At 47.6% G+C, this 14,693-nt stretch overlaps 1 protein-coding gene across 1 annotated transcript in view; it reads left to right on the forward strand.

Moving 5' to 3' along the window:
- The window catches only part of CDH13 (cadherin 13), a 668,836-nt gene that overhangs the window by 63,009 nt on the left and 591,134 nt on the right, over positions 1 to 14,693 (forward strand). Inside the window, exon 2 of the mRNA XM_082269695.1 lies at positions 2,273 to 2,389. Within this exon, the coding sequence (XP_082125821.1) occupies positions 2,273 to 2,389 (117 nt within the window). The remainder of the gene's footprint in view (positions 1 to 2,272; positions 2,390 to 14,693) is intronic.

Consider the following 14,693-nt stretch of genomic DNA (forward strand, 5'->3'; position numbering starts at 1 on the left):
TCTTGACGTCGGGAAAAAGCAGCTGTAAAAACGTGCTTTCAGTAGCTTTTTCCATTAGCGTTATTGCACGTTTGGCCACAGCTTTTAGCAGCGTTTTTTCTGCCTCCATTCAAAATCAATGGTTCCCTATGGGAGCCTATTGATTTGAATGGAAGTCGCACCGCAAGTCGGATCATGATCTGACTTGCGGCGTGACTTGCGCTGTGAGAATCTTGAGGGGGAACTCCACACCAAAATGGGGAAAAAAATGGCGTGCGGTTCCCCCCCAGGTTCCCAACCAGGCCCTTCGGGTCTGGTATGGAATTTGAGGGTAGCCCCACGCCGAAAAAACGGCATAGGGTCCCCCCCAAAATCCATACCAGACCCTTATCCGAGCATGCAGCCCGGCAGGCCAGGAAAGGGGAGGGGACGAGCGAGTGGCCCCACCCCCCCTTGGACCATACCAGGCCACACGCCCTCAACCTGGGGGGGGGGTGGGTGCTTTGGGGCAGGGGGGGCTCTGCACCCCCCACCTTAAAGCACCTTGCCCCCATGTTGATGAGGACAAGGGCCTCATCCCCACAACCCTGGCCGGTGGTTGTGGGGGTCTGCGGGCAGGGGGCTCAGCCCATCGGAATCTGGAAGCCCCCTTTAATAAATAACGACAGGAGACGTTTTGGAAAGTTTATTAAAAATCTTCATCTGTTCTTCTCTGCTCTCCGGTCTTCTGCTCTTTTGCTGTCCTCTCTTCTTGTCTTCTCCTCTCCGGTCTTCTGGTCTTCTGCTCTTTTGCTGTCGGCTCTACTTCTTCTTCTTCCTCCGGTCCTCCTTATGTCACAGATGACGTCATCTGTGACATAAGGGGGCTGGATCTCCCGATGACGTCATCTGGCGGCCACGCCCCTAATGTCTATATAATAAGCTGCAGAGACCGGAGACCGGCATAATCACCGGAGACGTCGGAGGAGGAGGACCGGAGGAAGAAGAAGAAGAAGAGCCGACAGCAAAAGAGCAGAAGACCAGAAGACCGGCGAGGAGAAAACAAGAAGAGAGGACAGCAAAAGAGCAGAAGACCGGAGAGCAGAGAAGAACAGATGAAGATTTTTAATAAACTTTCCAAAACGTCTCCTGTCGTTATTTACACACACTGCCTTTTATGGGGTGAATGGGTAGGGGTACAGTGTACCCCATACCCATTCACATAGGGAGGGGGTCCGGTATCTGGGGGGCCACCCTTGTTAAAGGGGGCTTCCAGATTCCGATGAGCCCCCTGCCCGCAGACCCCCACAACCACCGGCCAGGGTTGTGGGGATGAGGCCCTTGTCCTCATCAACATGGGGGCAAGGTGCTTTGAGGTGGGGGGTGCAGAGCCCCTCCTGCCCCAAAGCACCCACACCCCCCCCCCCCATGTTGAGGGTGTGTGGCCTGGTATGGTCCAGGGGGGGTGGGGGCGCTCGCTCGTCCCCCTCCCCTTTCCTGGCCTGCCGGGCTGCATGCTCGGATAAGGGTCTGGTATGGATTTTGGGGGGGACCCCACGCAGTTTTTTCGGCGTGGGGCTACCCTCAAATTCCATACCAGACCCGAAGGGCCTGGTTTGGAACCTGGGGGGGAACCCTACACCATTTTTTTCCCCATTTTGGCGTGGAGTTCCCCCTCAAGATTCTCACAGCGCAAGTCGTGCCGCAAGTCGGATCATCCTGATCCGACTTGCGGTGCGACTTCCATTCAAATCAATAGGCTCCCATAGGGAACCATGGATTTTGAATGGAAGAAAAAAAAACGTATAACGGGGCTTAACGCACGTTAAGCAACGTTATTCAGCCTTTAGCAACGTCAGACGTTTTTACAGCTTGACGCTGCAGCTCCAGAACGCACAGTTCCTGGGTATTTTTTGGAGCTGTAAAACGCCAATGCCACTTGGAGCTCCTAAAAGCTCTATGTGTGCATGAGGCCATAGAATAACATGGATGGGTGTTCTGCAGCTGCAAAAAAAAACGTCTGACGCTGCTAACAGCATATCCAAAAACGTCCAGTGTGCATGAGGCCTTTAGTGGCTGAGCAATGTTGTTGATAAACATTGTCAGGCTGCTTTTTTTTTTTTTTTTTTTTGACTGCTACAATTGTCAGACTTCTTTTTCACTTCTTTATCACTCCAGCTGAAAGAATCAAGCCTGAAAGTTTTGGTTTCAGGTATCAGTGTAATGATTTTTTTTTTCTACAGCCTTTGAGAATGTAAACATGAACATTATTGGATATCATTGTTAAATATACTTTTTTATTGTTATCTTTCAGAACATGCTTAAAGTACCAAGACATCTGTCACTTTTGCGGCACAGGAGATCAATTGTTGCACCTCCGGTCTCAATTGCAGAGAACCAGCGAACACCATTTCCAAAGATTGTGGGCAGGGTAAGTCCTGATTATGTGGTATAAGTGGTGACTGCTGATGGTTTTGGTAGGCAAATGAAAATGCTTTTTAGTCCGTTTACCTGGAATAAGAGGTTTGATTTTAGCTTTGACATTTTGGAGCTCTGTACATGGACAGCATGCCAACTGGTTGTCTCTTGGGGGTTCTACACAGGATGGCTAGAGGAATGTTGCCATCATTGATTCCTCTTGGAGAGTCCGGGGACAAGTGATAGATGTAAATGACAACCTATTCTCCATAGGTGTTGTGCCGGTGCACTCAGCTCCTGGGTCCTCCTAGGTGAAGCACCTCAACGGGGTGACATGAATGCAAGCTGCTCTGGCTGTGAGATTCAAGATTGAGGTTCAAGATAAATTGCCTGTCTGGATTTTAATCAGCGAATGTTTGTTTGAAACGTATTTTCATTCTTTTATACTTCTAGAACAGCGGTCTCCAAACTCTGAACCTTTGCTTGCATTTTTTAGCCTTTGGGGTACTATTCCTCCCATTGACACCAATGATGGGACACTATTCCTCCCACTGACACCAATGATGGGGCACTATTCCTCCCACTGACTCCAATGATGGGGCACTATTCCTCCCACTGACACCAATGATGGGGCACTATTCCTCCCACTGACTCCAATGATGGGGCACTATTCCTCCCACTGATACCAATGATGGGGCACTATTCATCCCACTGACACCAATGATGGGGCACTATTCCTCCCACTGACTCCAATGATGGGGCACTATTCCTCCCACTGACACCAATGATGGGGCACTATTTCTCCCACTGACACCAATGATGGGGCACTATTCCTCCCACTGACTCCAATGATGGGGAACTATTCCTCCCACTGACTCCAATGATGGGGCACTATTGATCTTTTATTGAAAAGAATCAAGCAACATATTTTATACAAAAGTAAAAAACAGAACTATAGTACAATATTCCAACAAAAAAAACAAAGGAATTCACATCCATGTGCAGAATATATACAATATATACATAATCCACTTCCAACATTCTTAGAAAACTATTTACATAAAGCAGCAGAGAGGGCCTAAGAGGCACAACCCATCACCTATGTATGCAGCCATTTATCAAAAACTGAGCATTAAGAAAAAATCTAGGGTGATAAGAGACAGAAAGCCACACCCGGGAAAGAGACTCCTGGCAGTCAGGGAGGCTTGAAACCCCTCCACGCCTTCAGCCAAGCCCTCTGACCCCACTTGTCTCTCTCAAGCGCCCGAATCTTCCCCACCTCATGCAGAATGTCACACACCACCACCTGAACAGGAAGGATTTTACGCCGAAGGGTGACCTGACACCGTGCGTTCCATGTGTAATAACGGACTACTAAACTAACTAAAAAAAGTGTATCCAAACAAAAGCCCCCACCAGTATTGAATGCTCCGTACACCCACTCAGCATAACCCAGCCTGGAGAGGAAAGGAACACCGAGGGCCCGCCCAACCTGTTTGTATACCTCTATGTTAAAAGGGCAACGAAGCAGAAAATGGTCCATAGTCTCCTCCTCACCTGCACATTCCTCCCGAGGACAACCACGATCCATCCCACTGCGGAATTTCAAATTGCCCCGAACATAGAGCCTCCCGTGGAAGCACAACCAGGCCAGATCCCTGAATTTAAGGGGGACTCTAGCCAAATTAATCAATCTTAACCCTTCCCTCAAAATTGGGCCTGGGCAATCCCTTAAGGCCAGTGGGTCATGAAAGACTTCACTCAAGACTCGGCTCATAAGGACTTTCCTCGGAGCGGATCTGAGATCTTCAGCCGACAGTCGCCACTGCCGCAGCAACTTCAGACACGGAGCGACATAGGCTGGGAGCTGACCACGATGACCCCTGAGATTCTTCACTTGGCCACCTTCTTCCCAAAGTCGCAGAAAAGGCCTAAACCAAGATCTAAACATGCCTGCCCATCCAGGAGGTTCCACTGCAAGCATACTACCAATGTTAAACTTGAGAAATAGCAGTGAAAAGAAAAGAACGGGGTTGACCATACCTAAGCCACCCTCCCTCCTGGATAGATAGGTGACATTCCTCTTGATGGGGTTCAGTCTGTTCCCCCACAGCATCTGGAAGAACACACTATAGATCCTAGCATAGAGAGACACTGGCAAGATGCAGACAGGGCTGACATACAAGAAGATCGGTATCAGGTAAGTCTTAATCAGATCAACCCTTTCCCTCAGAGATAACTTCCATCTCTTCCAGCTGACCACCTTAGTATTGGCAACTTCCAGCCTGCCCTCCCAGTTTTTGAGGCCATAATCGCCAGGTCCAAATTCAATGCCTAATATCTTAATTTTTTCCTGGGGCACTGGAAAAGTGTCCGGGAGATCAAACCCCTCACCTTCCTTTCCCATCCAAAAAACTTCACTCTTTTCCTGATTGATCTTGGAGCCTGATGCTTCAGAGTACCGTGATGTCAGAGAGACCACCTCCTCCGCTTCATCTGTCCCAGTGACAATCACTGACACATCATCCGCATAGGCAACAACCCTCAAAGGCGGCTCACCCGGGATTCCCACTGGTACCCCACACAACATGCTGCTCTCTAGCCTCCTGATGAAGGGGTCGATTGCAAACACATAGAGCAGGGGACTCAGCGGACAACCCTGGCGCACCCTAGAACCAACCTCAAAGGACTGTCCAACCCAACCATTAACAAGAGGGAAGCTTTCTGCCCCCTTATACAAAACTTTTAACCAATCGACAAAACCACCCGGCAGACCGTACTTACTAAAGAGCAACCACAGGTACTCATGGTTGACACGATCGAAAGCCTTTGCCTGATCCAATGCCAGTAGATACTTTCCCCAGCCTGCAGCCCTGCACTGCTCCAAGGCCTCCCGGACAGCTAAAACCGCTGTGAAGGTGCTCCTACCCTGGATCGAACAGTGCTGATGGCGAGAAAGCAAAGACTCTGCTACTGCCGATAGGCGCCAGAAAAGTATCTTCGCCAGCACCTTTCTATCGACATTGAGAAGGCTGATGGGGCGCCAATTCTCAATCATCGAAGGATCTTTACCTTTTGAAAGAAGAATCACAGCTGAGTGTCTCATGGAAGGGGGAAGCACCCCCTCAGCAAGACAACTGTTAAAAATCTCTACCAAATGTGGGGCCAGAATAGACTTAAAGGCTTTGTAAAACTCAGCCGTCAGACCATCCGGTCCAGGTGACTTCTTGATGGCAAGCTGTTCAATTGCCCTCGTCACCTCTTCAACTGTGATCTCTTCTGTCAAATTCATCAAAGGGACATCTCCACCATTTAGACCTGGAATAGAGTCCAAAAAGCTTTCCATCTTGTCTCGGTCAAGCTCCTTCCTCCCAAGAAGTTCAGCATAAAAAGACCTCACGACCTCCAGGATCCCTGACCTGGACTTTGTCAAGGAACCTGTACTATCCTTAAGGCCAACGACCATCTTAACAGCTACACCCTGTTTGCAGTTCTGGTAAGGGTCAGGCGAGTGGTATTTCCCATAGTCCCGCTCCAGAACCAAAGAGGTATGCCGGTCATATTGACACTTCCTGAGGAGGATTTTCACTTCAGAGATTGCCCCAGGATCTCCTCCTCTCGAGACAAGAATATCCAGCTTCCTCCGCAAACGTTGGTAGGTCATGTATCTATTAAACTGTTTTTTATTGGCTAGGCCCCTGAAGAATCCAGCAATCCTCTTTTTGGTCAGCTCCCACCACTCAGCCTTGCTGCTACAAAAGTCCAGGATGGTCACCTGTGCCTGAAAGAATTCCTCAAAGGATTGTCTAACATGTTCTTCCTCAAGGAGAGTCGAATTTAATCTCCAGATGCCTTTGCCCCTCTGAGGGAAATCTGAAGCATTCAAGACCACAGATAGCATACAGTGATCAGAGAACTCCACCGCCTGCACCACTGGGGGTGAGAAAGCAGAGGCCTCCTTCAAAAAAAACCTATCTATCCTACTCTGACTATTACCTCGATGAAAGGTGAACCCTGTGTCATCCGGGAGGTGCTTAATGTGCACATCCACAAGACCAGCATCCCTAACCATACTATTTAAAAAAACGCTATCATATCCCAGCCGGTCATTGAAGTCCTTCCTGTCCTTGGGCCTAGTCACAGTATTAAAGTCACCTCCAAAAACCACTTGCCGGGATGTAAAAAGAAATGGCTTGATCCTTGTAAAAAGGCATTTCCTGTCCCACTTTGTGTGCGGCCCATAGATATTAATTAGGCGCAGGTCCTGCCCTCCCACAAGAACGTCTAAGACCATACATCTCCCAATCTCCACCTCAATAACCCGCCGGACAGTTACCATGCCGGTTTTAAACAACACCGCCACCCCGCCGTAAGGCTCGGCCGCAAGAGACCAGTAAGATGGACCATACCTCCACTCTCTCTTGGCCATATGAATATCTGCCAAAGAGGTGAGCCTAGTCTCCTGCAAAAATAAAATTTCAGCATCTAATTGGCTGAACAAAAATAAGGCCATAGAACGAGCTCTTACCGACTTAATGCTGGCGACATTTATTGTCACCACTTTTAACGGAGGGGGAACCGCCATTTGGGTTATTGGGTGGATTGCTTCTTAGCTCCCCTCTGCTGCTCATCACCAGAAGCCTCTCTCTTTCTTGAAGCCTCCTCCAACTCCATTTCAATTTCTGAATTCTGCTCAGAAGAATCCCCAGATGAGGAGATATCCCAAGCAGAAGCCCTAGAACGGTTGGAGACAGTCACTGAGGCATCCTGTCCCTGTTCCGTCCTCACCGTCTGTCTCTTCCGCCTCACAACCTTCCTTCTCTCCTCCAGGTACTGAAGGTCAGATTCAGAGATGCTTTCATCTCTTGTTTTCTTCTTCTTCTTTGAAGTCTTCACAGAAGACTTCTTTACAGAGGAAGCCGCAGCAGCACCCTTTTTGGTACCCTCTACCACTCCTGGTGGGTGGGGGGCTTCTTTAAGGTCACACTTAGGAAGGGAAGACTGATCGGGAATAACTGACTCAAGGGGCACAGACTTGGCAGATTCTGACACAAGAGGAGCCGGTACAGTAGGCTGGGGGGACACAGGGACAGACACAGAAGGAAAACTTACAGATACAGGAGGGGTGGGCACAGGGACTAGGGAGGGATCCTGCACAAGACCAGGGGGGTCAGTCACCGCAGAGGAGGGTGGTACAACAGGGGCCTCATCCTCCATCCTGTCCAGCCTTAACAGATCATCTATCACCTCTCTATCCATATTATGCCAGGCTTCAGGACATCGGCTGTAGGGGTGGCCAAGGCGCAGGCACAGGTTGCACCTTATCGCCTGGGTGCAGTCCCTGGCCACATGACCCTGCCCCCGACACACTGAACAGATCAGAGCTGAACAAGAGGAGCTAAAATGCCCCTTTTCTCCACAGCGGTGACACAGTTTTGGCTGACCGGGATAAAAAATGGTCATCCTATCCCTCCCTATAAAGGCAGAGGAGGGCAGGTGACGGACAACATTCCCATCCCTAGCCAACCTGACCGTTACCGACCAACCCCCGGTCCAGATGCCACGCTCATCATGAATTTTATCCGGCCTGGTCAAAACATCCCCATAATTTCTCAACCAGACCTCTAAGTCCCGAGCAGGAACACTCTCATTTGTAAGGACAATAGTAATTTTCTTCACTGTTGACCTTTGGGAAACTGCCACTGGCACCAGACCTTCCCATTCGGGTCTTGACCTGCACCGAGCCATATATCTTTCCCAGAACAAGTCAAGACCCTCTGGTCTGGTGAAACTAACTGTGTATTCCCGGCTTCCAGCCACATGTATCAGGGCATATAGGTCATTAGCCCCAAAACCCATATCTAAGATCAGGTCCACCACCATACGCCTTGCTAGAGGGACTGCACCACCTTCCCATTTAAGGAGGACTACGTTCCGCCTTGGACCCCCAGCAGAAGCCATAGATCCAATACCAGATCCAATGGTGCTCATAGTGGCAGCCCGCGAGGGAAAACCCTGATTAGAAGCAGAGCTCCTCCTTGATTGTAACCCTGGCTTGGTGATATTGCCAGGAGCACAGCTTACCACCTGTGCAAATGTAGGCTTATTAGGGCCAAGACCCCACACTGATGTCACATTATCAGGTACACTACTATTATTATTTTTACCAGCTTGGCCTAAACAAGCAGCATTATCAGTTCCACATATAATGGTGGGATCCACCATGCCTGCAATGTTATTAGGGATAACTGTTTCTGATGCAGTACCAGATGTTTCCTGCTGCTGCGCTGTAGAGTCCTGTTCAACAGTGACTGAAATAGTTTTAAGCTCAGCAGAAGGGGGGTTAATCGGCTCTTCTGGGTTTTGTGGTTCTTCAGCAGAAATGTCATTTTTTAAACACAACTTTTCCTGTTTAGAGACATCAGCAGCAGGCACAACATTGCTGAGCATAGGGGAATCACCCGGAGTGTCATTAGGAAACCCATCATTAGGCAAGGTGCTAAAAGGCACAAAAACTGTTTTATCTGTAAGCTGGGGCTTTATATACTTTACTTTATCAGGCACACTCTCAGGTAAGTCCTCCACATCACCAAACACCAGCTGATCTTCCTGCATTGGAGACTCCATTACCTGTATAACTTTCAACATGCCTCCTGAGCCCTGAGATGGCAATGGGCTGCTTACCTCACCTTGAGGGGGAAGGGGGTCAGAACCGGGGGTCTCCTCCTCCACCTCCATCTTTGCAAACCTCCGTTCATTGCAAAACTTCTCCCTGAAGGGACCATCCCTGCCTTCCATCATGGCCACGATAGTTTCTTGATGATCCACACGGACTTTCGCTAATTGGACCTCTGAATCCATTGATCCACGGTTCTTGCTGAACAAGCCTTCACGCTGCTTTCTCAGGCGCTTTAAATCCGCTCTAAGCTTGTAGAGCTTGTCTCTCTCCTTATTGAGGACTTTGATCCCGGCCACCACTCGCTCCCGAATGGATCCAGCATCTTCATCCTCACCAGGTGCAGAGAGATCACCAACCACGGGCTGCACAGGAGCAGGGGTGCCATCCATCCGCCCAGGGGATGTCTGAGAGCCTCCAGCAGGAGAGGCCCTGCTGGCCTCCATGGCTTCCCCAGAAGGGGGCCAGGAGAGCTGGGAGGGATTTCACCTCACACCCTCTTACACAGATCACCTGCAGCAGCAACAGACACACAGCCAGAGAACCTTCCAGCAGCCACACCCGAAGCTGAATGATGGGAAACTACTCCTCCCACTGACAGCAATGATGGGGCACTATTCCTCCCACTGACACCAATGATGGGGCACTATTCATCCCACTGACACCAATGATGGAGCACTATTCCTCCCACTGACACCAATGATGAGGCACTATTCCTCCCACTGATACCAATAATAGGGCACTTTTCGTCCCACTGACACCAATGATGGGGCACTATTCCTCCCACTGACACCAATGATGGGGCACTATTCCTCCCACTGATACAAATAATGGGGCACTTTTAATCCCACTGACACCAATGATGGGGCACTATTCCTCCCACTGACACCAATGATGGGACACCATTTCTCCCACTGACACCAATGATGGGGCACTATTCCTTCCACTGACACCAATGATGGGGCACTATTCCTCTCACTGACACCAATGATGGGGCACTATTCCTTCCACTGATAACAATGATGGGGGCACTTTTTGTTTGACTGACCACAATGGTGGGGACACCTATAGGAGCACTATTCCTGCCCATATTAATAACAATAGGACACTATCTCTCCTCCTACTGACCATAGGCATTATATCCTTGTTTACACCCACTGACCACAAATTCTGAGGCATTGTTCACTCCCACTGATGCTGGGGCATTTTCTACCCCCATTGGCCACAGCTGGCCCCCCTAAAGTCTGAAGGATAGTGAACTGGACCTTTGTTTAGAAAGTTTGGAGACCTCTGTTTTAGATGACAACATTTCACCCTTTCTACAATTCTTCACTTACAGCATCACCTGCTGGTGACATATGGTAGTGTGATGTGACCATTAAAGTACAAGTTCTTCTTTATAGCACCAGTTCTGCTTTGTAACATTTGAATTTCGTAACATATTTGCTGTGTGTGTGTTTTTTACTTAATTATCATGTCTCATATATATTTTTACATTATTTCTTTTGTATGTCTTTAAAGTGCTATAAAAAGAAACTATTTTCTTTGTTTTTGTTTTTAATGGAAAATGTTGTTTTTCTCAAATTACGTTCTGGTAATGCTATGAGGTCAATGAGGAAAAGAGCACTTAGCAGAGTTTGTGAATTGAATAAAGTTTCTTGGATGCTTTTCTTTTCTTTTAACGTTTCGGTAATTGGTGAAGTGAGAAAAGAGTTTCCTTGTGTTATTTTTAGTCTTGCTGGATCGGAAAGTATGAATAGCCGCCGTCTGACTTAATCTTGTGGTCTGAACTGTTATCTGCTCTATCAAATCATCAAAATGCCGAGCCAAAGCGAATATTGTGGGTGAACAAGGCAGTGGGTACACAACAAGAAAAAAACGGGCACAAATGCCCAGCGCATTATCTACAACACTTTATTTAACCACTTCTGGACCGGAAGATTTTCCCCCTTAATGACCAGGCCCAATTTTGCATTTCGGCCCTGCGTTACTTTAACAGGCAATTGCGCGGTCGTGCGATGCTGTACCCAAATAAAATTGATGTCCTTTTTTTTCCACAAATAGAGATTTCTTTTGGTGGTATTTGAACACCTCTGCGATTTTTATTTTTTGTGCTATAAACAAAAAAAGAGCGACAATTTGGTTCTAAACTGATGTTCTGTTTTCTAAATTTACAGTAGACTTACCTCTTTGTCTTTAACCGGTTGCCGACTGCCGCACGACTATTTACTGCGGCGGTCAGCCCCGGCCAGGCAAGGTGACTAGCCTGGGAGCCAATGGCGGGCGAGCGAGCGCCCCCGAAGGCGCGCTCCCGCCCCGGCTCGTTCACGAACGAGTCCGCGTATGTGACCGGCGGACCCGATGTCTGCCAGTCACTCGCGCTCGTCCGCCGTGAAGGGAGAAAGGCAGGCGGCTAATGTAAAGAAGCCGCCTGTCATTCTTCCCTGTGTATGAATAGTGATCATACGGTTCTACTATGTAGGACCATTGATCACTGTTCCTACACCTCAAGCCACAGCCAATCACAGTTAGAATCACGCCCCTAGGGACACACATAACCCCTCCCTCTCAAAAAAAGTTAATCCCTTCACTGCCAGTGTAATTTTACAGTAACAGTGCATATTTATAGCACTGATTACTGTAGAAATGTCACTGGTAACCCCAAAAGTGTCAAAAATGTCAGTCAAGGGTCCGATCTGTCCGCCGCAATGTCGCAGTACCGCAAAAAAAAACGCAGATCGCCGCCATTACGCGTTAAAAAAAACAAAACAAAAATATTTCCCTTTGTTAGTAAACGCAATAACTTATGCGCAAACCAATCAAAATAATTTTTTTTGCGATTTTCTTTTTACCAAATATATGGTAAAAAAAAAAATTGGCCCAAAATGTTAAAAAATTTTGATTTTTACTTTTTTTGGGGGGGAATTTCATATAAAAAAAATGTGAAAAATATTGTTATTTTTGCAATATTGACGCTTTTTTTTGTTTATAGCGCAAAAATTAAAAATCGCACAGGTGATCAAATACCACCAAAAGAAAGCTCTGTTTGTGGTAAAAAAAGGACGTCAAATTAGTTTAGGTACAGCGTCGCACGACCGCGCAATTGTCCATTAAAGTCACGCAGTGCCGAATCGCAAAATAGGCCCTGGTCAGGAAGGGGGTAAAATCTTCCGGGGCTTAAGTGGTTAATAATTGTTATTGATTAAACATTCATAATCCTAGTTCCCCATACTTGTAATATTGTTATAGAATTCCCCAAAACGAAGTCTTGCAAAGTTTTAGAGTTTGGTGAGACGCTCCTTTAGCTCTCCCAGCACTCAGCATTTGACAGTTTAATTGCTCTCCCGCTGTTGCTCTGAGCTGTCTTGTCTGTAATGTAATAATCTTCTGCTTTGGATTGTGGTCCATATTTCATAAAGATTCTCCTTTTCATTTATTGTCCGATTCTCTCATTCCAACAAATCGTTCTATTCTTTTGCTGTGAATCATTTCTGTGTAAACTTCACTTCTTTCTATGAATCCCAATGGTAATGTTTGCTGTGTGAACAGCTGCCAGTCATGTTCCGTATTTTTAGTTTAATTTTCTTTGCAAGAGTGTAGAAGCAATTTTCCCTCGATCATCGTTTTATTTTCTGACTTTCAACACTTCTTACTGTTTCTGCTTAAGTCAAAAGGAAGGGGGGGGGGGGGCAAAATGTCTGACTTTTCTGGTACCAAAGGAGGACTGATCACATATAATCAGGGCTTTTTTTCAGGGGGAACGTGGGGGAACGCAGTTCCGGCACCTCCTGAAGTGAATGTATGTAAAGACAAAGGGGTGCAGGGGTGTGCTACAGTCAGTGCTGTATTTTGGCCTAGGCCAACAAGGCCCAGGCCTAGGGCAGCACTTTGCAGGGGGGGGGCAGCAAAAAAGCCACCCCCCTCCACCTGAGACTCTTTTGGCCTCTGGTTGCTAGAGCCGCCTCTCCCACCTCTCTCTCTCTCACCCCCCTCCTCTCTCTCTCTCTCACCCCTCCTTTCTCTCTCACCTCTCTCTCTCATCCCCTCTCTCTTTCTCTCTCACCCCCCCCCCTCAACCCCTCCTCTCTCACCCCCCTCTCTCTCTCAACCCCTCCTCTCTCATCCCCCCTCTCTCTCACCCCCTCTCTTTCTGTCTCTCTCACCCCCTTTTTTTCTCTCTCTCACACCCCCTCTCTCTCTCACCCCTCTCTTTCTCTCACTCATCCTCCCTCTCTCTTTCTCTCACCTTCCCCCCTCACTCTCTCTCATCCCCCCCTCTCTCATTCCCCCCTTTCTCTCCCCCCCTCTCTCTCACCCCCCTTTCTCTCTCTCTCATCCCCATCTCTCTCTCCATCCCTCACCCACCCCCCTCTCTCTCTCCCACCCCCTCTCACCCCCCCCCCTCTCGTGAGATCTCAGGGGTTCATGCTGGGACTTGGAGTCCTTTAATTTTGGAGGGAGTCACATCCGTTAAAAAGGAAGGAGTGGGGCAAATTTACATAGGAGTCGGAAAGGGGGCGCCCAATTTTAGTCTTGCCTAGGGCAGCACAAAACCTAAATACACCACTGGCTACAGTGTCTATTGATGCTGGCTGCTGGGGGATCTATTTTGCTAGAGGGGATCTATTTTTGCAGGGAGGTTATTGTTGCTGCTGGGGGACCTATTCTCTCTGGAAGGGATCTATTTTTGAAGGGGGTGGTCTAATGTTGCTGGTGGGGGATCTATTGTTGCTTGGGATGTTCTTATGTTGCGGGGGGGGGGGTCAGTTGTTGCTGGGAGGGATCTTCTGTTGAGGGAGAACTCTATTAATGCTGTCTGTGGAGAAATCTGTTGTTGCTGCTTGGGGTCTATTGTTGCGGGGGATATTTTGTTGGTGGTGACCCATTGTTGCTAGGGAGATCTATTGTTGCTGGGGTGGGGTCTATTGTTGTTGGCTGCAGGGGATCTATTTTACTGCTTTTATAGTTATCCTTAACAATTTCCATACAAATAAATTAGTAACACAAATGTTACTTGGTTCTGTATTCTCTAAGAGGTGGGCAGGGGCTGGAACCAAGGAACGGTAGTCAGTTAGGTAGGAGCGGAGACAAGGGGTAACTCTGAAAGGGGGAGTTCCTGCACCTATTCTCTGAGAAAATAAGCCCTGCATATTATAAAATATCAAAGTTTATTACAAAATGCCTTTAAAAAAGTATTTTACAATAAAACAATGAAACATTGCTCTCATTAGAAGACATACACCTAACGATACAACAATCACTGTATCTTTGCTATTTGTTCTAAGAGGTCAACGTGTTTCACATTTAATCGCTTCATCAGGACCTGGATATCTTGGCAACAAAGAGATACCTAAAGAACAAAAAACATAATATTCTGTATCTTTATACATATAAATAATAGTCCATAGGCTGTGTTTCTGCATTAACTTACATAATACCCTGAGAGCTCCAACAATGATGGCAAAACAACGACGTCTGTGTAAATATCGAATGTAAAAAGATTTGCATAACTCTCATAGCAGAGGCATTGGCACAATAGCCCTATATAGGGTCAAACAAGACATAGTTATAAAATCAATTTATTTTAGAGCCATTCATATATAGCCCAACCAAATTATATAGATATGCCCGCCCCTAGGCC

This window comes from Pelophylax lessonae (genome assembly GCF_965119305.1).
Source record: "Pelophylax lessonae genome assembly, chromosome: 10".
Classification (NCBI taxonomy): Eukaryota; Metazoa; Chordata; class Amphibia; order Anura; family Ranidae; genus Pelophylax; species Pelophylax lessonae.